The sequence below is a fragment of the Mus musculus genome, chromosome X (genome assembly GCF_000001635.26).
Source record: "Mus musculus strain C57BL/6J chromosome X, GRCm38.p6 C57BL/6J".
NCBI lineage: Eukaryota > Metazoa > Chordata > Mammalia > Rodentia > Muridae > Mus > Mus musculus.
Window position 1 is genome coordinate 135,867,688 of NC_000086.7, and position 23,606 is coordinate 135,891,293.

The 23,606-nt window shown below is 40.9% G+C and overlaps 1 protein-coding gene across 5 annotated transcripts in view; it reads left to right on the forward strand.

Moving 5' to 3' along the window:
• Bhlhb9 (basic helix-loop-helix domain containing, class B9) overlaps positions 1-23,394 on the forward strand; it is a 49,443-nt gene extending 26,049 nt beyond the window's left edge. For 2 of the 5 annotated variants that reach the window (XM_006528607.2, XM_011247760.1), the window contains 5 exons: positions 17,662-18,400; positions 19,158-19,239; positions 19,574-19,630; positions 20,685-20,792; positions 21,064-23,392. In XM_006528607.2, the coding sequence (XP_006528670.1) occupies positions 21,354-22,973 (1,620 nt within the window). In that variant the 5' untranslated portion in view covers positions 17,662-18,400; positions 19,158-19,239; positions 19,574-19,630; positions 20,685-20,792; positions 21,064-21,353 and the 3' untranslated portion in view covers positions 22,974-23,392. Of the gene's footprint in view, positions 1-17,661; positions 18,411-19,157; positions 19,240-19,573; positions 19,631-20,684; positions 20,793-21,063 lie in introns of those variants that run through there. The other 3 variants (XM_006528608.2, NM_198161.2, NM_001098222.1) reach the window with 3 other exon arrangements.
• Positions 23,395-23,606: the final 212 nt, after the last annotated feature.

Genomic DNA, 23,606 nt, shown 5'->3' on the forward strand with positions numbered 1-23,606 from the left:
GTTTTGAAAGTGGCAAGAAAGATGGCCGAAGTCACATATAAAATCAGGCCCATGAGAATAAGTGCTGACTTTTCAATGGAAACCTTTAAAGTCAGAAGGACTTGGAAAGATATATTTCAATTTCTGAAAGATCAGACCTGCCCAGCCAGCCTTACATGCCTAGTAAAACTATCTACTGTAATAGGAGAAAGAAAATGCCTATAAAATGAAGGCTAATAGATTTTATGACCACTATGCTATCCCTATAGAGGATACTCAAAAGAATATTTCAAAGAAGCTAGGAAAGTTTAGGATAGTGGTGAAACAAAAGAGAACTGAACTGGAGAGGTAGCTTAGCAGTTAAGACCATTTAGTGCTCTTGCAAAGGAAAGACCATATAGTGCTCTTGCAAAGGACCGCAGTTTAGATCCTATTACCTGTATCAGGCAGCTCACAACTACCTTTAATTCCAGATCCAGTGGATCCTATATACTCTCTGGATTCTGGGATCCTATACACTGCAGTCATATGCACAAAATGAAACATAGACATACATATACACATAATAAAATATTTTTTAAAAAGAACTATGAAAACACTCAAAGCTACAAAATCAACAAAGAGACAGGAGACACTATACACCTTTTAATAATAACCTGACTATTAGTGGTCCCAATTCTCCCTATCAAAAGGCACAAGGTAGCAAATTGTATCATGAAACAAAACCTGTCCTTTTACTATATATTCCTCTGGCATTTAAAAAATTTCCACTCCTTCTTCTGAGATGTTGCCTGAGCCTTGGGTTAGAGGTTATATTGTACATTATAAATTGAGGTTAAGTACCCCAAGGTCAGTTGTTTTCTGCATTTTGAACAGCTGTATACTTCCCTTCCCTTCCCTTCCCTTCCCTTCCCTTCCCTTCCCTTCCCCCCTCCCCTCCCCTCCCCTCCCCTCCCCTCCCCTCCCCTCCCCTCCCCTCCCCTCCCCTCCCCTCCCCTCCCTTCCCTTCCCTTCCCTTCCCTTCCTTTTCTTTTCTTTTCTTTTCTTTTCTTTTCTTTTCTTTTCTTTTCTTAATTTCCTTTCTTTTTTTGGTGAAGAAAATGAGTTTTGTTTTTAATTAAGACAAAGCCTTGTCTCTCCCTCTTTCCCTCCATTTTCTTCTTTCCTCCTCCTTCCCCCTCTCCCTCTTTCTCCTCTTTTAAGCTTGCTGATTGGCTGGTTATTTGAGCATATGCACTTTAAAAATTCTTCTTATTTATGTGCATTCTTTTTTGTAGAACATGATTTTAATATTTTCAACTGTTGATATTCAACAAACATAATAGTTATTTTAAGATATACTTTGTTGTTATGTCTCCCTTTTCATTTCTGATTTTATTAATTTGGATACTGTCTCTGTGCCCTCTGTTTACTTTGGCTAAAGGTTTATCTATCTTGATGATTTTCTTAAAGAACCAGCTCCTGGTTTTGTTGACTCTTTCTATAGTTCTTTTTGTTTCTATTTGGTTTGATTATTTCCTGCTGTCTACCTTTTTTGGGTGTATTTGCTTCTTTTTGTTCTTGAGCGTTCAGGTGTGCTGTCAAGCTGCTAGTGTAAGCTTTGTTCAGGTTCTTTTTGGAGGCACTTAGAGCTATGAGTTTTCCTCCTATCACTGCTTTCATTTTGTCCCATAAGTTTTGGTATGGTGTGTCTTCCATTTTCATAAATTCTAAAAAGCCTTTAATTTTTTCTTTATTTCTTCCTTGACCAAGTTATCGTTATCATTGAGTAGAGTGTTGTTCAGCTTCCATGTTTTTTGTTGGTATTTAAGACCAGCCTTAGTCCGTGGTGATCTGATAGGGTGCATGGGATTATTTCAATCTTCTTGTATCTGTTGAGGCCTGTTTTGTGACCAATTATATAGTGAATTTTGGAGAAGGTACCATGAGGTGCTGAGAAGAAAGTATGTTCTTTTGCTTTAGGATGAAATGTTCTATAAATATCTGTTAGATACATTTGGTTCATAACGTCTGGTAGTTTCACTGTGTCTCTGTTTAGTTTCTGTTTCCAGGATCTGTCCATTGTTGAGAGTGGGGTGTTGAAGTCTCCCACTGTTATTCTATGGGGTCAATGTATGCTTTGAGCTTTAGTAAAGTTTCTTTTATGAATGTGGGTGCCTTTAAATTTGGAGCATAGATATTCATAATTGAGAGTTCATCTTGGTAGATTTTTCCTTTGACCAGTATGAAGTGTCCTTCCTTATCTGTTTTTGATAACTTTGGTTGAGAGTTGATTTTGTTAGGACCATTTGCTTGGAAAATTGTTTTCCAAACTTTTACTCTGGGGTAGTGTCTGCGTTTGTCACTGAGGTGTGTTTCCTGCATGCAGCAAAATGCTAGGTCCTGTTTACATATCCAGTCTGTTAGTCTGTATGTTTTGGGGGGAATTGATTCCATTAATGTTAAGAGATATTAAGGAAAAGTGATTGTTATTTCCTGTTATTTTTGTTGTTAGGGGTAGAATTATGTTTTGTAGCTATCTTATTTTGGGTTTGTTGAAAGATTACTTTCTTGCTTTTCCTAGGGTGTAGTTTCCCTCCTCATGTTGGAGATTTCCCTCTATTATCCTTTGTAGGGCTAGATTTATGAAAAGATAATGTGTAAATTTGGTTTTGTCATGGAATATCTTGGTTTCTCCATCTATGGTAATTGAGAGTTTTGCTGGGTATAGTAACTAGGGCTGGCATTTGTGTTCTCTTAGGGTCTGTATGACATCTGTCCAGGATCTTCTGGCTTTCATAGTCTCTGGTGAGAAATCTGGAGTAATTCTAATAGGTCTGTCTTTATATGCTACTTGACCTTTTTCCCTTACTGCTTTTAATAGTCTATCTTTATTAACTGCATTTGTTGTTCTGATTATTATGTGTCAGAAGGAATTTCTTTTCTGGTCCAGTCTATTTGGAGTTCTGTAGGCTTCTTGTATGTTCATGGGCATCTCTTTCTTTAGGTTAAGGAAGTTTTCTTCTATAATTTTGTTGAAGATATTTGCTGGCCCTTTAAGTTGAAAATCTTTATTCTCATCTACTCCTATTATCCATAGGTTTGTTCTTCTCATTGTGTCCTGGGCTTCTTGGATGTTTTGAGTTAGGATCTTTTTTCTTTTTGCATTTTCTTTGACTGTTGTGTCAAAGTTTTCTATGGTATCTTCTGTACCTGAGATTATCTCTTCTATCCACCTGAGATTATTTCTTCTATCTCTAGTCTATATTCTGTTGGTGATGCTTGCATCTATGACTCCTGGTCTCTTTCCTAGGTTTTCTAACTCCAGAGTTGTCTCACTTTGTGATTTCTTTATTGTTTCTATTTCCATTTTTAGATTTTGGATGATTTTATTCATTTCGATGTTTGCCTGCTTGGTTGTGTTTTCTTGTAATTCTTCTAAGGTCTTCTAACTATTTACCTGTTTTCTCCTCTATTTCTTTAAGGGAGTTATTTATGTCCTTCTTAAAGTCCTCTATCACCATCATGAGAGGTGATTTTAGATCTGATTCTTGTTTTTCTGATGTGATAGTGTACCCAGGACTTGCTATGGTGGGAGAGCTTTCTCTGGGTGTTGTGGGACTGGGTGTGGAGTTCGCTCCCAAGGTCTGTTCAGGGCCCAGACCAAAAGGTCCAGCTGTAGATTTCTTTACTTACTTTATCTGCTGTTAAAATAAAGCTTCTTTGATGAGGGATGAAAGCTACACTTACAGGTGGGCATAAGCATAAGTAATTTAGAATGCAGTTAAATTATACTGGCTTAGCAGTTATCCTAAGAAAAGAAGTGCTTGTCAGTTGGTTAAATAGTCTGGTATTTTCCTTATTTTTAAGCAGATTTAATCCCTCTTCCCTTGTGCTCTTAGAGAGTGTGGGTGTAGTTTTGGTGTAGTGCTTACTATGCAGTACTGCTGTTTGCTGAAATGTGCTGGTTTCTCTCAGGAAAGCTTGAGCATCTTGAGTTGGACGGGGTATAATTCAGCTACTGTGTGTGATATGGAAGACTGCATTAAGCTTCTTTTATTTGAATTATAAAAGGGAATTACACTGGCTTAGAAAACTGGTCATAGTAGGTTCTCCTCTAGGCTCCATGACCTAACCAGGAACATGTTTACAGTTCCAGGCATGAGTTACCTCCTCGAGCAGACATTAAGTCCAATTAGAAAGTTATTGGTTATCTTTCAAGATATATGTTCCCCTGTTACATATTTGGGGACATCTTGCCCTTCTGATCATTGTTCTCGTTCCTAGGCTTTACAACTTTGTAGGACTATTGATTGTTTGCCTTCATTGGCACTGGCTGCTTACATAGCACCTTTGGATTCTATGAGAATTAGTCCTCAGGAAGGAAGCATCCAAGTCAGATCCAACCCAATTCCTCTAAATTCTGTGTTTGAAGTCTATTGTGTCTTCAGAAAGGGAGTGTTGCTTTGAGGTTCAGGGAAGTACCTAAGGGCAATTGTTTGGGAACCTTATGTACTCACCCTGACTAACAACTCAAAGAGATTATGCCTAGATGTGGGGTTTTTGTTAGATGGTCTATGGTTTGGGAGGGAAACATTATCACTCCAACTGTCATACTTCATGCAAACCATGTATATATACTTAGATATTACATATATATTAAATAAACGTGGCATTTTAAAACATACTTGATGTTACTTATCTCTACTTCCTCTCTTCCCTCCCCCATTCCAGTTAAAGCCCTCCTCATTTTTTCCCATTTACTCATTCATAGTACCTGTGTTCTCCTATTCCCTTCTCTAGAGCACCTCTTCTCACTCTCCCTTTTCACTTTCCTGCCTCTATAGTTAGTCCATATTAAATTTTCACATCTAAAGATTCCGAGCTAGAGACTCATAAATCAGTGCCGAGCCCAATTGTCATCAATTGGGCTTTTTTCAGCAACTGATGTAGACAGATACAGAGACCCACAGCCAAACATTAGGTGGAGTTTGGGGAATCCTGCAGAATAGGGAGAACAGATTGTAGGAGCCAAAGGGGTCAAGGACATTGCAATCCCATAGAATCAACTAACCTGGGCTCATTGGGGCTCACAGAAACTAAACTGACATCCAGGGAGCCTACAAGATACTGACCTAGGGTCTTCGCATATATGTTCCAGTTGTGTAGCTTGGTCTTCTTGTGGGACAGGTGCTATCTCTGACTCTTTTTGCCAGCTTTTGGGACCCTTTTCCTCCTACTGGGTTGCCTAGGCCAGCCTTAATAAAAGTGGAGGTGCCTAGCCTTTTTACAACTTGCCATGTTTGGATGATATCCATGGAAGGCTTGTTCTTTTCTGAACAGAATGGAGAAGGAGTGGCTGGGGCACAGAAATGTGGAGAGAGGAACTGGGAGGAGAAGAGGGAAGAAAAATCGTGGTTAGGATGTAAATAATAATAATACAATAGATGTTGAGTTATGATCTATAAATACGAGTCAATATGCAGTGTTTGTCTTTCTCTGCATTATCTCACTCAATTTAATATTTTCTAGTACCATCTACTTACCTATGAATTTTATGATTTCATTTTTCTTTATAGGTGAATAGAATTCCATTGTGTATGTGTTCTGTATTTTCTACTTCTGTAAGTTTCTGTAAGTGTTTTTGGCTTCACATTGGAGTCTTTATTTTTTGTCCAGGCTAAAAAAATATGGTTCTACCTTAATTCTTGTACATATGGACATCCGGTGTCCCTAGCACTGTTTGTTGAAAATGATGTCTTTCCTCCACTGTGTATATTTTATTGGTATTTTTTAAAGATTAATTTATTTATTATATGTAAGTACACTGTAGCTGTCTTCAGACACTCCAGAAGAGGGCTTCAGATCTCATTACAGATGGTTGTGAGCCACCATGTGGTTGCTGGGATTTGAACTCTAGACCTTTAGAAGAGCAGTCGGGTGCTCTTATCCACTGAGCCATCTCACCAGCCCTTATTGGTATTTTTGTGTTGTAGTTACATTCACTTATGTTTGAGACTTTTATTCTGCTGCATTGATCTATATTTATATTTTATGCCCGTACAAGGCCATTTTTATTGCTACAGCTCTGTAACCTATCTTGAAATCTAGCATAGTAATTCTTCCAGCACTGTTCATTTTTCTGAGACTGATTTGGCTACTGAGGGTCTTTTGCAGTTTGTATAAATTAAAGATTTTTTTTTTGTTTCCCTGAAGAAGATTGTGGGATTTTGATTGGGGTTGGGGTCATTCTTACAGCATTAAGTTTACCATTTCATGAGCATGGGAGGCCTTTTCATCCTCTAGTGTCTTCTTCAATCTCTTTCTTTGAATTTTTAAAGCTTTCAGTGTAACAGCCTTCCATCCCCTTGGCTAGGAGTCTTTTTTAGTCTCTTTTGAGTGGGAATGAGTCTATGCTTTCTTTCTGATCATATTTGTTATTGGTATAGAGAAAGGCTACTGGCCAGGCAGGACTTTCAGTGGAGGGAGAGAGAGAGAGATAGAGAGGGCCATCAATCCACCCACAAAACTGTCAATCCAAAATGATGTGCCTACAAGATGTGCATGGATAAACATGGAGCAGAGACTGAGGGAATGGCCAACTAATGACTGGCCTAACTAGAGACCCAACCCATGGGAGAGGGCCGACCCCTGAAGCTCTCAAAGATATTTTGCTATACTTGCAGACAGGAACCTAGCATAACTGTCTTCTGAGAGGCTTCATCCATAGCGGTTGATGGAAACACATGCAGAGACCAAACATTAGGAGGCAGAGTTCAGGGAGTCTTGTGGAAGAGTAATGAGGAGGATTGAGGGAACCAGAAAGGTCATGGACACTACAAGAAGATCTACAAAGTCAACTGACCTGGACTCATGGGGACTCACAGAAACTAAACCACCAACCAAAGAGCATGTATGAACTGTAAAGTGAATAAATAAACAAATTAATGGAGAAAAACCTAGAAAAGCTACTGATTTTTTTAAAGTTGATCTTTGTAAATTGCCACTTTTCTGAAAGTGTTGATCATTTCTAAAATATTTTATGGTACAATTTTTTTTGTTGTTGTTGTTTCGAGACAGGGTTTTTCTGTGTAGCCCTGGCTGTCCTGGAACTCACTCTGTAGACCAGGCTGGCCTCGAACTCAGAAATCCGCCTGCCTCTGCCTCCCGAGTGTTGGGATTAAAGGCGTGTGCCACCATGCCCGGCCAATTTTTGAGATATCATGTATCAGAACATATCTTGTGCAAGTAGGGATAATTCAACTACCTTTTCTATTTGTATGACTTTTATTTCCTTCTCTTGCCATATGGCTCGAGCTAATGCTGCCTCATGCACTATATTCAAAAGGAGTGGGGGATAATGGGCAGTCCTGTCTCATTTCCGATTTTAATGTGATTGCTTTGAGTTTTTCTTCATTTAGGGTAATGTTGACTTTGGGTTTGTCATATTTAGCCTTTTTGTTAAGGTATGTTTCCTGCAATTGACTGTTCCTAGTATTTTATCATGAAGGTATGTTAGAGTTTGTCAAAAGGCTTTTTGGTGTCTCTTGAGATGATCATTCAATTTTGTAAAAGTCCATTTATATGTTTTATTTTATTTAATGACTTATGTATGTTGAACTATCCTTGCATCTCTGAGATAAAGCCAACTTGATTGTGGTGGATAATCTTTTTGATATATTCCTCTATTCAGTTTGCCAGTATTTTATTGAGGATTTTTGTATCTACGTTTATCAAGGATATTGGCTGGTAATGTTGTTGTTGTTGCTGTTGTTTTTGTTTCTTTATCTGAATTTAGCATTAGGCTAATACTGGCTTCATAGAGGGAACTTGGAACTATGTCTTCTGTACCTAATTTTTGAATAATTTAAGAACTATTGGTTGTAGTTTTTTTTAAAAAAAAAAAAACTTGTAGAATTCTGTCATGAATCCATTTTGCCTGGGTTCTGGTTGGTTGGTTTGATTGTTTGTTTGTTTTGTTTGTGGTTTGATTCACTTTACAACCTGATTGAAGCCCCCTCCCTCCTCTTCTCCTGGTCCCACCCTTATACCCCCTCCCTTCATTCCCCCACCCTGGTCCATTAAGCCACAGCAGGTCTAATTAGGCTCATCCTGTCCCACTGAGGCCTGAAAGCTATGGGAAAGGGATCCAAAGGCAGGCAACACAGTCAGAAACAGCCCCTGCTCCAATTGTGAGGGGATCCATATGAAGAACAAGTTGCACATCAACTACATATGTGCAGGAGACCTAGGTCCAGCCTGTGTATGTTCTTTGGTTGGTGGTTCAGTCTCTGTGAGCCATTTTGAGTCCAGGCCAGTTGGAAGACTTTATAATTATTGTTTCAGTTTTGTCATTTGTTATGTGTCTGTTTAAATTATTGGTTTCTTCTTGGTTTAACCTCAGTGGTTTGGGTGATCCTAGGAATTCTCCCATCTTTTTATGGATTTTCTAATTTAATGAGTATAGTTTTTTTTAATTCTCTTATTCTGAATTCCTTTGATGAGTGTTAAAATGTTTCCCTGTTTATCTCTGATTGTGTTAATTTGGGTTATTTCTTTGTTTTGGTTAATAAGGCCAATCGTCTGTCAATCTTGTCTATTTTCTTACAGATCTGGCTCATAGTTTTGATGAGTCTCTGTATTGTTTTCTTTGTTGCTGTTTAATTAATTTCTTTTATGTTTCATTATTTCTTGCCATCTAATGCATTTGGATTTGATTTGGTTTGGTTTCTCCAAATTCTTGAAGTTTTGTTGTTAAGTCATTTTCACACTTTCTAGATTTGTTAAAAATACAGGTGCTTAGAACTATAAATTTCCTTCTTAGTGCCTCAGAGTTGTGTTGTATTTCGTGTAGTACGTATTTTTCTACTACCCTGCTTTAAGCTCCAGATGGACCATGCTACCAGCCCCGCCCAAGTTCCTTCAGATCTGTGGATGAAACATACACACACATTAGCTTATTTTCAACGTGCCTTCTTGGCTCAATTGTGGGGTACTTATGATCTCCCTAATCTCCTGCTGCTAGTGTGCCCTTGCCCATACTTTTAGCTCAGCACCCTAAATCTGCCCTCAACTTTGGTTGCCTTTCTAATCTCCCACCTGGGGAAATGGCCTCTGGCCTTTCTGGCCTAGATCTCTCATGGCTCATCACCTTTTCTCCTTCCAAAGCTTGGTGAAAATCTCCCTCTCTCCCTGCAGCTGCTAGCTTGCCTTCAGGGACCAGGAAGTCCTGCTTATTCTACCCAGCTCACTGGCTGATAGCATCTTTATTGATGATTCAAGAACCAATTGGGGAACAGGACCTTAGCATTAGAGCCACTCCCTCCAGTTTCATTTTCACTTAATCCTGGGAAATTTTAAATACATTTCTTGTTTTCTTTTTAGACGTATTCATCATTAAGTAATGTGTCATTTAATATCTATGAATTTATGTAATTACTAGATTCATTTACTGTTTATCTTAAGCTTCATTGCGTTCTGGTCAGATAGTATTCATGGTTATTTCAATTTTTCTGGATTTGATGAGAGTTGTTTTGTGTCTCAGGATATGGTCTCATTTTAGAGCAGCTTACATGAGTTACTGAGTAGAATATATATTCTTTGATGTTTAGGTGAAATATTCTGTTTGATACGTATTAGATTCATTTAATGTATGGTGTCACTTAATTCTACTATTTATATTTTGTCCAGATTACTTATCTATTGAAGAAAGTGAGGTACTGTCAGTACCTACTATTACTGAGCTAGACTTACTCTGTATATTTAATACCAATAATAGCATGTGATTTTTTTTAAAAATGAAATTGGGTGCACCAGAATTTGGTGTATATATCCTTAGGACTATAATACCTTCTTGGCAGAATGTTCCCTTGGTTAGAATGATGTGTTCTACTGTATCTCTTGATTAATTATAGTATGAATTCTATTTTGTCAGATATTAAGATATGTGACACCAGCTTGCTTCTTGGTTCCATTTGCTTGGAATTTTTCCCCTTTCACTTTCACTTATCCTCGAGAGTAAGTTCAATTTTTTTCTTTCTTTCTTTCTTTCTTTCTTTCTTTCTTTCTTTCTTTCTTTCTTTCTTTCTTTCTTTCTTTCTTTTTTCGAGACAGGGTTTCTCTGTGTAGCCCTGGCTGTCCTGGAATTCACTCTGTAGACCAGGGTGGCCTCGAACTCAGAAATCCACCTGCCTCTGCCTCCCAAGTGCTGGGATTAAAGGTGTGCGCCACCACGCCCAGCAGTTCAATTTCTTATAGGCAACACAAAGCTTGAGTTTCTTGTAGACAACAAAAACCATGGATTCTTTTTTCTTTTTTTTTTTTTTTTCATTTTTTTAAGATTTATTTATTTTTATTATATATAACTACACTGTAGCTGTCTTCAGACACTCCAGAAGAGGGAGTCAGATCTCATTTTGGATGGTTGTGAGCCACCATGTGGTTGCTGGGATTTGAACTTCGGACCTTCGGAAGAGCAGTCGGGTGCTCTTACCCACTGAGCCATCTCACCAGCCCGGATTCTTTTTTCTTAATTCATTTAAGTCGCCTGTATATTTTTATTGGAGAGTTGAAGCCATTAATAATTGTAAAGTTATTATTGAAATGTGTGTCCCAGGCTAGCCTCGAACTCTAGATCCTCCTGCCTCTGCCTCCTTCAGCAAATCCTACCGGCCTGCGGTTGATTACAGTCATTTTGTTGTTTTATTTATTTTTGTTTCTTGTGGTTTTTGTTCATAGTCATACTTTGCATCTCAGTACTTATAACTAAATTTATTTTCCTTCTATAGTCTCTTGGCTTTGCTTATTTCTCTCTTCAGTCTGAAGTATTAATTCCAGTATTCTCTAATAAGGCTGGTTTGATTGACTTATTTTTAAGCATATTATATCATGAAAAGATTTTCTTTGATGTTCAACTACGAAAGATATAATTTTTCTGGGTAAGTAGTCTAAGTTGATGTCACTGGCCTTTTAGAACTTGGAGCACATTACTCCAGGTTCCTCTGGCTTTAATTTTTTTCATTGAGAAAGTAGCTACTTTAAGGATGGATTTTCATATATATACATGTACAACATATGTCTGTATATATATGAAATACACACACACACACATATATAAACCATATGTGTGTGACTTATGGATTTATTTTGCAGCTCTCATATCCTCTATTTATAGATAAATGATGTATGTTTTAACTATAATATACCATGGGGAATTTAGTATCCAGTCCTGTCTAGTTGGTATTCTCTCAGCTTCTTGTATATGTACGGGTATGTCTTTAATTTGGAGAATTTTCTTCTATAATCCTATTGGAGGCCTGGTCTATGACTTTAACCTCGGATTCTTCTCTTCTTATGCTCATGATTCAGAGATTTTTGTCTTTTCAAGGTCTTCTGTGTGTTTCCCCCTATGGTTTCTTTCTACTTGATTCATTGTGCTTGTAAGACCTTTACTTGTGAGCTAAAGGGATCTGCAACCCTATAGGTGGAACAACAATATGAAATAACCAGTACCCCCCGGAGCTCGTGACTCTAGCTGCATAAGTATCAGAAGATGGCCTAGTCAGCCATCAGTGGAAAGAGAGGCCCATTGGTCGTGCAAACTTTATATGCCTCAGTACAGGGGAACGCCAGGGCCAAGAAGTGGGAGTGGGTGGGTGGGGGAGTGGGTGGGGGACTTTTGGGATAGCATTGGAAATATAAATGAAATAAATACCTAATTAAAATAATAATAATAATAATAATAAAGACCTTTACTTGCATTTTGTAATTGGGTTATTGAGTTTTTCAACTCTACCTTTATTTCAGATTGAGTTCTCATCAATATTTCTATCTCTTAGCCTTTCATATTGTTTGGGTTTTGTGATGTGACTTTGTACATGGACTTGTTTCATGACTTGTTTGTCTGCAATCATTTTCTAGCCTACCTCAGACTTACCTCAGGGCTGGTGCAGGAGCTGCATATCTGTATCTAGGCCAGAGAGTATGGCCATGACCCTCACTGGTGAGGTTCTGAGGAGCTCACCAGGCCAGGCAGGTGCAGGAGCTGCATATCTAGAGCTAGGGCTAGGCCCAGGAAAGTACAGGAAGCTCTGGTAGGACTCATTCTTGGTGAGCTCACCAGATAATACCAGTGAGGAAGCTGCACAATTGGAGGTAAGCCTGAGAATATGGGGGTGGTGCTGGAGGGAGAGGCTCTGGGTGTGTGACACAGCAATCCAGGGTGAGGCCTCAGGGTGTAGAGATGGTATGAACAGTCTTTGTACTCTATGCTTGAATTTTAACTGTATCGGTCTTGTACAGATATTATGCAAAAACCACAGGTGCTCTGCCAGGAGTCTGTGTCATATCCAGGAGACAGAGAGCATTTTACAGTGTTCCTTCCCAGCTTCCACCTCATACACATTTTTCTGCTTCCTCTACTGCAGTGTTCCATTAGCCTTATCGTAGGGGAGGATTGATATAGAGATGCATTTAGGGTTAAGCAGTTACATTTATTCTCAGCATTTAACAAGTTAGGAATTTCTGCATTAACCACTGCTTGTTTCCAAATGAAGCTTCTCTGACCAAGATGAAGAACAGCACAAATCAGCTGGGGGGATGGGGTACACACCCAGCACTGGTGAGGCAGTCAAGCAAATCTCTGTGAATTCAAGGCCAGCCTGGCCTACAGAGTGAGTTCCAGGACAGCCAGGGCTACACAGGGAAACACCACCTCAAGAAAACAAGAACAAACAAAAAGAACAGCGGAAATCTTTTGAGCATAACCATAAATATTTAGAAAGCTGTTTGACTTCATAACCATTTATCAAAATAAGAATATCGGGTTTTAGCCTAGAATCTATGATGGATTTTTAAATAAGTGTACAATGCCAGGCATGGAATTTCTCCAATGGATTAAATAACAAAAGAAGTCACTTATTTGGCCTCATAACAACGGCCCTGCTACTATTGCACCAAGGGCCATATCTTGTCTGGTGGGCCACTATTGTAGCATGAGGGTTCAACACTAGATAAAACCACTGGTGTCTTTTCTTCCCCAACAACTTAAATAGTGCTTTCCAACACTATAAAATCTGTCTAGCAGGGACTTTCTTGGTCAGTTCAAGATTGATTTATCAAATAGAGTCTGTCTTACTTAAGGTTTTACTGCTGTGAACAAATACCATGACCAAGGCAACTCTTATAAGGACAACATTTAATTGGAGCTGGATTACAGGTTCAGAGGTTAAGTTCATTGTCATCAAGGTGGGAGCAGGGTAGCATCAAGGCAGGCATGGTGCAGGAGGAGCTGAGAGTTCTACATCTTCATCTGAAGGCTGCTAGCAGAATACTGATGTCTAGGCAGCTAGGATGAGGGTCTTAAAGCCCATGCCCACAGTGACACACCTACTCCAACAGGGCCACACTCTCAGATAGTGCCACTCCCTGGGTCAAGCATATACAAACCATCACATTCCACTCCCTGGCGCCCATAGGCTTATCCAAACCTATGAGTCCATGGGGGCATACCTAAATATAGCATAATTAAGAAATACAGTTATGCCAACTTCTAAAGTCTCCATAGTCTATAGCAGTCTCAACAATATTAAAAGTTCAAAATTCAAAGTCTCTTCTGAGATTCATCCAATCACTTAACTGTAATCCCCAAAGCAAGACAGGAAACCAGCTGGGCAAACTCCAAACTCTGTAGTTCCATGCCAAAGCAGTCTTCAGATCTCCAACTCCTTTCTTACCTTTTTTGACTGCAACAAAGTGCTTTTCCTGAGCTGGTTCCACTCTCTGTTAGCAGCTTTCCTCAGAAGATATCCTATGGCTCTGGCATCTCAAAAATTTTGGGGTCTCCAAGGCCACTTCAGTGTTACAGCTTCTTGTTTCGATGTCTGGGATCCACACATGATTCTGGGCTCCTCCAAAGAGTTGATGTCACTTCTCCAGCTCTGCCTTCTGTAGCACTCTAAATTCAATTTGATCCACTCCATTGCCACTGCTGTTCTTAGCCATCTTCCCATGGTACTGGCATCTCCAATATGCTGTGGTCTTCTGCTGCAAGTAGGCTTCACCAATAGTCTCTCATAGGCTCTCTTCATGGTGCCATACCTCAAATCCTTTGCATGGCCTCTTTAGTCCTGGGCCACAAACTACAACTGAGGCTGTACAATCACCAGTGGCCTTCCATAGCCTCTCACAGTGCCAAGCCTCAGCTGCCCTTTATGACTCCTTCATGCCTTCAAAGCCAGTACCACCTGGGTGACTCTTACACATTACCAAGTCCAACTGTAGCATGAAGTACAACCTTGGCTAGCTCTGAAACACAGCTTCTTTGTGCTCTCAGAAAACACTTCCCAGAAGATTTCATCTCAGTGATGCCGGTCTCTTCTTAATCACCACTAATTTCTCTTTTTTATTCGATATTTTCTTTATTTACATTTCAAATGTTATCCCCTTTCCTAGTTTCCCCTCTGAAAACCCTCTATCCCCCCCACACACACACTGCGCACCAACCCACCCACTCCTGCTTCCTGGCCCTGACATTCCCCTATACTGGGGCATACAACCTTTACAGAACCAAGGGCCTCTCCTCCCATTGATGACCAACTAGGCCATTGTCAGCTACATATGCAGCTAGAGCCATAAGTCTCACCATGTGTTTTCTTTGGTTGGTGGTTTAGTCCCAGGGAGCTTTGGGGGTACTGGTTAGTTCGAATTGTTGTTCCTCCTTTGAGGCTGCAAATCCCTTCAGCTCCTTGGGTACTTTCTCTAGCTCCTTAATTGAGGACCCTGTGCTCTGCCTAATGGATGGTTGTGAGCATCCACTTCAATATTTTTCAGGCACTGGCAGAGCCTCTCAGGAGACAGCTATATCAGGCTCCTGTCAGCAAGCTCTTGTTGGCATCCACAATAGCGTCTGATGTTGGTGGTTGTTTATGGTTAGATCCACATGTGGGGCAGTCTCTGGATAGTCATTCCTTCAGTCTCCGCAATTCTTTCCATGGGTATTTTGTTCCCCTTTCTAAGAAGGATTGACATATCCACACTTGGTCTTCCTTCTTCTTGAGTTTCATGTGTTTTTCCAATTGTATATTGGGTATTCAGAGCTAATATCCACTTACCAGTGAGTGCATATCATGTGTCACCACTAATTTCTTAGCTCCAGCTAACCAGCATCATTTGTCCCAGTAGTCTCCTTCTAGTCTTGACTATAAGGCCAGAGACACATGGCCAAAGCTGCTGAGTTCTACTGCTTGCAGAACTGGAACATGGCTCCCTTGTTCTATTACATTATCAATAGCTTCCTCTTTACCTATTCCCTCACTACCTAAACTCTGTCATTGATCTTGCTCTGTAGTTTGACCTTCAACTCAGAGATCTGCATGCCTGTCTCCTGGGATTAAAGGTGTGTAACTCCATGCCTGGATTTAAGCTTTTCTTCAACTAGAACTTGCTCTATTTGAGGCTGGCCTTGAACTCAGAGATCTGCGTGGCTTGCTTTGTCTCCTGGGATTAATGGTGTGTACTACCATGCCTGGATCTAAATTTAGCTGGGTAGGATCTTTCCCCAGAATCCCTTAATCTGTTCACTCCTAGAGCACAGTATTAGGCTCCATTTCACTTCCTGGTGCTCCTTTAATACTTGAACTATGTATTTTATATTTTTCCTTTCTCAGCTGGCTAAGTTTGTTTAAGATGCTCTTCATAAGACTTAACCAGAGAACAAAATATATGATGTGTTTCTGAGACATCCTTTGTCAATGCAATTAATCTGAGTCTCTTCACCTTAGCCTCAGGCAGAGTCTTCAGACAATGGCAAAAAGTAGTCATATTCTTCACAAAATACCACAAAACAGTCTCTAGGCCACATATTGAAATTCTCCACTGAAACCTCTTGGGCCAGTTCCGCACAATTTAAATCATTCTCCGCGACAAAGTCTTCCATATTCCTACCAGAAAAACTCATTAAACCCCACTTAAAGCGTTCCAATGCTTTCAAAATGCAAAGTCCCCAAATCCACATTCTTCTAAGCAAAAGCATGGTCCGGCCTATCACAGCAATACCTTAGTCCCCTGGTACTAACTTCTGTCTTAGTTAAGGTTTTACTGCTGTGAACAGATACCATGACCAAGGCAACTCTTACAAGGACAACATTTAGTTGGGACTGCCTTACAGGTTCAGAGGTTCAGTCCATTATCATCAAGGCAGGAGCATGGCAGCATCCAGACAGGCATAGTGCAGGAGGAGCTGAGAGTTCTACATCTTCATCTGAAGGCTGCTAGCAGAATACTGGCTTCTAGGCAGCTAGGATGAGGGTCTTAAAGCCCATGCCCACAGTGACACACCTACTCCAACAAGGCCACACTTCCTAATAGTGCTACTCCCTGGGCCAAGCATATACAGACTATCAATGTAACATGTATTCAGGGACTAGTCATGTCTAATTCCTATTACAATAATTATCAATGGAGTGAAAGGACAGCTCAACGTTCACAATCCCTCCCTCAAAGGAGTAACACATATAGGATTCTTTGGGGATGCAAAAAATGGGTTTTCTACTTCAATATAGAAAACGTTGAATCCGCACATCTCCTTCAGTGGGGCAGGGGTATGATGGCATTGAATGTTTTGCATCCTCTCTTATGACTCGTGTCCTTTTGCCTACCTCTGTCTTTCCTTGCTACCTAAAGCTACCTTCTCTTTGTCTCATTTATTAAATTTTTGGATTTTACCCACACTTCATCTGTTTGAGAGGAGTTACATAACCTGATACTTTTCTCTTTTATTCTCTTTTATTCCATTTAGGGCTAATTCTATTCAAATAATTTTACTATATTTGAATAATTCTATTATAGTGTTAGTTAATACATAATTTGTATCACATCAGTTAATAATATATTACTATCTAAAATAAAGTATGGTTTTCAGAAAAAAAAGAACAAATTAAAATCTTTTAAAATATTGGTTTTTCTGACCTACAGCAAAAAAAAAAAAAAAAGTGTGATTCTTCAGCAGTGGAGTCTTAATAGCCAAAGGATGTGGCAATAGCTTCTGTTGTTTTAGGTGCCACCGGGGCAATGGTTCTCAACCTTCCTGATGCTTTAATTCAGTTCCTTGTCTTATGGTAACCTCCAAGTACAAGATTATTCTCGTTGTTACATCATAACTGTGATTTGGCTAATGTTATGAATCATAATGTAAATATCTGATATGCAGGATATTTGATATGTGACCCCTGTGAAAAGGTCATTCAACCCTCAGTGAGGTAGCAACCCATAGGTTAAGAACCACTGCTCTGAGGCCCCTTTAACCAGTAACTCGCAGTGCTTGGTACTGGGATTTTTATTTAATAAGTCGTGTCTTCTGAGAGCAGCAGCCTGGTCCACCCATGCAGGGTACCTCTGTTCAAACTCCTTTGTCTTCAAATTATATTTTAAAATTCGCTTGCATGCTAGTTGTTTGCTTTAAGGCTTCTTCATACATTCTATGTTTGGGTTGACCTATCACCTACTCTGTCCCAACCTACTCCCACGCCACCTCCCAGTTCTTTTATGTCATATGTGACTAGATGAGTTTTTAGTCCAAATAAGTCAAAGGAAGTAAAGTGACTTTTACCCCAGACCTCTGGTTGGTTTTCCAGGGACAGAAGTCTGGCTTTACCCTGGGGGCAGCGATGTAAGCTGCAATGGTTGCTCCCATTTCTTTTCCTCTAGGAACTCCATGAAGCATTGAGAGAAAAACATGAAGAATCAAGAGTCCTCTCTGCAGACTGTTGCTAGGCTACCTGTTCCCTCTCTAGCTGCAGTACTAAAAGCCCTCCTCCCTTTCTACTGGCGTCAGAAGCTACGAGAGAACTGAAGGGTAGCAAGAGATGGAGTGCAGGGAGGGGCTGGGGGCCAGCAAAGCCCAGCTTCCTACTGAAGTACAGGAGCACTCAGTATCCCTCCGCTGCTCCCTCCTGTTCCACATCTCCAGACCACCTTCTCTCCATAGTCCCCCTCTCCAAAGCCCTCATAGACTCTAGATTTCAGCCATCTCACACACTGTTGTGGCACCCCCCCCCCAAAAAAAAGTGGTGGTGGTCTCTGGTTAGGGTGAACAGGGGTCTGCAGACGCCTACGGGTGCAACCCACCTCTCCAAGAGGAGTGGGGCTGTCTGGCCCCGCCCACTCCGAGTCGGAACTACAGTGGGTCCAGGAGGGGGCGTAGAGCCCCGTGCGCAGTATCCCTCCGCCCCCTTCCCGACACCCTCGAGGTGAGCTGTGCTTGCCGCATCCTGCGCAGCCCCTGCCTGTTTGGTGCAGAGACGTAGGGGCGGGACACGTCTCTGCCATTCCACTCGCGCGCAAAGCGGTGGGGGTTCTGTGAGAGGATCCGCCGAGGACAGAGACCAGCCGGGAGCAGGAGGGGGACGCGGGGGAGCCCGGACACCTGGGCCGTGCGCCTGGCCAGGCAAGTGGAGGTGTGTCGAGGGCTCCGAGTGGTCGCACACTGAGGACCACTGCCCGGCCCTGACAGTCCAGTGAAGGCCAGCAGGTCGCGGCCTCCCTGGAGTGTGCGCGGTGCTCGGAGACCCCAGGCGGTGGGGAGGAGGAAGCGGGAACCCGAACCGGGCCCCGGGCGCAGGGTGGCAGCCAGAGTGTCTTGAGTCTGAGGGTCTGGAGGCCTGCAGAGCAGATGGCCTGGCAGCAGGCTTTTCCCCCCGGCCCTTTTTGGTGTTTGGGCCCTGCAAGGGTTGTGGGGGAGGCGACTATGGGAGAAATGGCGGCGCGGAAGCTGGGGGTGGTGCCCCTTGGAGGTTGCTGTTCATGGGTTGGAGGCAGGTGGCCAACTCTGGTGATGGTTCAGCTGTTTGGTGAGTCGCCTTTCTACCTGGGCCCTTATTCCAGAAAGGGATCCATGTGCCCTGCATCGTGGGTGCTGTCTCTTCCCACAGACTCCTGCTTGGTGGCAAAGTCTCTTGTCAGGGTGGTAGAGGTAGTGTATTCTGGGGAAGGTGAAACATCATTAGAGGGGCGATTATGAAGATGTCAGAACATAAGAATGAAAAGTTCATCTGCCTTCAATACAGGATTGTTTTATTGCCCTCTGTATTTAGACTCCTGTACCTAATTTACTGCAAGGAATTGGTCATAATAAGGAGTTGGTCATATATACAGAACTCCTAGCTATATAAATATTATGACATTGTCCTATCTTTTATATTCAGGATCCATTTTCTCAACATTTCACCTTGAACATTTGTTTTAATGTTCGAATGGACTTAAAGTAAAGAAGAACTTTTTGTGCAGGTGGGTGTTCAATTTAGAATATTTGAAATCACTATTGGAGTTAAGTGTCTCTTTCTGGGACCCCCATATATCATCCCCAACTTTTTGTTGTCCCTCATAGTTTTATACAGCAGCAGTACGGGGTGGGGGGGGTGGGGGGGGGTGGGATGCAGTTTCTGAAGGTAGCCATTTGGGTCACACATGGGAGCTGATGGAGATCATGTACTTGGTTCCTAATTCTTTAACAGAGGTATTTGAACTTGGGTTTTGGAAATCTGCCCATAAACCTATAATTTTATACCATGGTCAACATTTTTTTTAATATTTTCCTCAATATCTTTTGCTTTCTATGTAGGTCGACTCTTCTCCAGCCAGAGGGAAGAATAGCATCTCCCGAGCATCCTGCTTTGTGGTAAGACTGGCATTCATAGCACGTGAGGCAAGATCTAGCTATACAAAGGGAGGCTGGTATTTCAAACATGACCTTGGAATTATTGTTTTCATTAGCTTCCCTGCCTTCTTCCCAAATATAGTTGCATGTGTTCCACTATCTACTTTTATACCTTGTATTTTTTCCTCAGACAAAGAAATTTAGTCCCTGAATGGGAAAATGCAAGACTTTACCGTTAGGAGGATGCATATTCAGTCAGATTACAGGTCTTGAGCACATATGAGGGATAGTTAGGGCAGGGCTGACAACATGTGGGAGACATTTAATAACCCTGAGTATACAGAAACATGTGCTGTGAACCTTTTTAGGGGAGTTCTGTCAATCCTTTTAGTGGGATTGTTGTTGTTGCTGTTGTTCCTGGTGTTGCCTTCTGCCTCTGCCTTTTTCATCCATAAACCTGTTTCTTTCTAGGTTCTTGTAGAGCAATGTTTCTCAACCTGTGGATTGTGACCCTTCTGGGGCTAGGGGTAGGGGATCAAATGATCCTTTCATAACAGTTACGTATCAGACATGCTGCATATCAGATATTTACATAACAGTCCATAACTGTAGCGAAATTACAGTTATAAAGTAGCAATGAAAATAAGTTTATGATTTAGGTTCAATACAATGTGAGGAACTCTTTTAAAGGGGCGCAGCATTAGAAAGATTAAGAACCGCTGCTGTAAAGACTTGTAAGTAGTTGTTCACTTAGAAGGTAAGCAAGAGAACAAGACTTTATTAGGGTTCTAGGTGAATATGAATGTGAACCCACACAGATGAAACCAGATCTCACCTTGGCCCCAAGGTTTTCCAGCTTTCCAACCGTTGTTGCCCTCACATTCATTACAGAGAGTGGGAGGCCAGTGAGCAAAGATTGTATCAATAGATAATTAGCAGATACTGAGTCAGAAAATGTAAGGAGAAGCCATAAGAGAACAGGGTATGAGGAAGTGTTAAGATTCATGGAGATACAAGTTTAGGTCAGTTTGTTAAATACTCAAAATTCTGATCCCATGTGTATTTTTGTCCATAGTTCTGCTGCCTTTGAAGTCAGTTGGGTGGCTTTTCATCAGTGGAAGTGAGGAAGGAGGAATTCATCCCATCACATCAGCACACTTTAGTGAAGCCTTTCTGAAAACCTGTAAGTACCTGATGGTGTATCCCAGTATATGGGACCAAAGGGGCTGGGTGCTCCTTAGCTTCTCCCACCGCAGCCATCTGTTGTGTATGGTGGAGAGAGAAGAATGGTCTGGATGCAAATACACAAGAAGTCAAATGAGATAGCAGAGTCTACTACTAATCTGTACCTTCAACCCCCTAAGTCAAATCTCTTTTCATGTCCTTCTGTGTAGCTGTCTGTATAAACGACCAAAGTTGGAGGACACTCAAAGTCTTTCTTTTTCCTACCTTAGGTCTTTCTCCACTGGTAGACTTGGATTGGGAGAAGATTGCTTTCAACGGGTCTGCCTTTGGAAATCATCGTCTTCTCCCTAACCTGAGTGTGTCTTTAATTTGTCCCTATCGTTGATAAGAGACTGTATGTCAAAAAAGGGGAATTTCTTAACGACTGAAGTGACAGTTGTCTTGGACTCTTTCTGCCAAGTTTATCTCTGACTAAGTTAACAAGTATAAAGTTTCCAGCCCGGAACAAACAGAGAACTAAGGATAAGACTCGACAGGTGTATATAACTGTGCTTCAACCATGACTGGTTCAAAGAATAAGGCTAGGGCACAGGCTAAACTAGAAAAAAGGGCAAGTGCACAAGCCAGAGCTGTGGCAGAGAGGGAGGCTGCTAATGCCAACCGAGGTGCAGGCAAAAGCCGGGACAAAGGGAAAGGTAAGGCAGGCTCTAAATCAGATGCAGTGGCAGAGGTGAAGGCAGGGTCTAAGGGAAAGGTAGTTGCTGAGACAAAAGAAGGAGCGAGACCAGAATCTAAGGCTCTAGTAAAAGGCACCTCAGATTTCAACCATAGGACTGAGAACAAGTTTGCTAGATCCACACGTAAAGATAAGCCCAGTAGTGATAACTGGTTCTGGGCTGGAGAAGATTCTGGTATTAATTCCTGGTTCTGGAAGGGAGAAGAGCTTAGTAATAATTCTGTTGCTAAGTGTGAAAATAAACCTAGTACTAGTATCCAGGCTCGTGCTGAGGAGCCCGCACCTAGGACCAGCCACAAGTCTAGGTCAGGTGCTGAGGAGGAGGAGGAAGAGAACGTTATTGGGAACTGGTTTTGGGAAGGCGATGACACTGGTTTTGATACTGATCCTAAACCTGTGTTCAAAATAGTTAAACCTCAGCCAGTGGATGAAATTAATGAAAAAGATAGGCCAAAGGACTGGTCCGAGGTAACTATATGGCCCAAAGCTCCTGCTGTAACTCCAGCAGTGTTAGGTTATAGATCCCAGGATTCATCTGAGGCAAGGTCCTCTTCATACATTGTTCTGGCCTCAAATGAAGAGGAAACTTCAACAGCCTGTACTAAGAATACTCGTTCAAGCCTACAGTCTATACCTGAGTATCCATTTGGTTCTGATCCTTGCATCCAGACCTTAGATGAAATTAGACAGCAAATCAAGATCAGAGAAGAGAATGGCATCAAGCCCTTCGCTTGCCCTTGCAAACTGGAGTGCTATTTGGATTCTCCAGAATTTGAAAAGCTTGTTAACATACTTAAGTCAACTACTGATCCTCTTATTCATAAAATAGCACAGATTGCAATGGGTATACATAAGGTTCATCCATTTGCCCAGGAATTCATTAATGAAGTGGGCGTGGTGACACTTATTGAAAGCTTGCTCAGTTTTTCTTCCCCTGAGGTTAGTATTAAAAAGGCTGTGATTACTCTGAACTCTTCCGGGGATGACAGATACAACAAGGTAGAGTTTCATGTTAAGCATATGTGTAAAGAAACTGTGTCCTTCCCCTTGAACTCACCTGGCCAGCAATCTGGATTAAAGATAATAGGGCAGCTGACTACCGAGTCTGTCCATCACTACATTGTAGTCAGCTACTTTTCAGAGCTTTTCCATTTGCTGTCTCAGGGAAATCGTAAGACTAGGAATCTTGTTTTGAAAGTATTTTTGAATATGTCTGAAAATCCCAAGGCAGCCAGAGATATGATAAATATGAAGGCGTTAGCAGCATTAAAACTCATCTTTAACCAAAAAGAGGCAAAAGCCAATCTTGTTAGTGCTGTGGCCATCTTTATTAACATAAAGGAGCATATTAGAAAGGGTTCAATTGTAGTAGTCGATCACTTGAGTTACAATACTCTTACAGCCATATTCCGTGAAGTTAAGGGGATTATCGAAAGAATGTAAAGTGACCCAGAAATTAAAGAGAACACTGAACAGTGTCCAAAATTTGATTGGCTGTACATGCCCAAAGAGTTTTGCATAATATTTTGGTAATTACTGCTCACACATTTTTGTCTTAACATCTTTTACATATTATTACCTGTGGCAGGTTCTAGCTCAAAGCTAGACCATTTTTGATGTATCAAATAAATATTAACATCTTGAGATAAAAAAGTTTATTGATTTCTATCTTATCTAGATTAGCAAATTTGTAACATTTTACTTAAGGAAACTGTGATCCAACTCTCAGAAGTACTGTGTCTTGAGGGTTAGTATCTGCTTAGATCTGTTGGTGGCTCCAGAGAGCAAAAGAGAAACTACTGCTCTTGTAATCTAGTTACAGAAATAAGGCATACGCAAATAAAGATATCTGATGGTACTTACATTGTGTGTTTGTGTATATGATATATACATATATACCTATTGCCAAACGTGCACTCTTGTTTCAAAACGGAGGGAGGTTACTATATGCTATTAGATATAAGAGTGAATTCTGTTTTCCCCCTTTATCCAACTATATCAAACATTTCATTACAGAATACAAAATGGCCCTGAATTACACAAAAACTACAATATATTCATTTTAAAATTTACTTT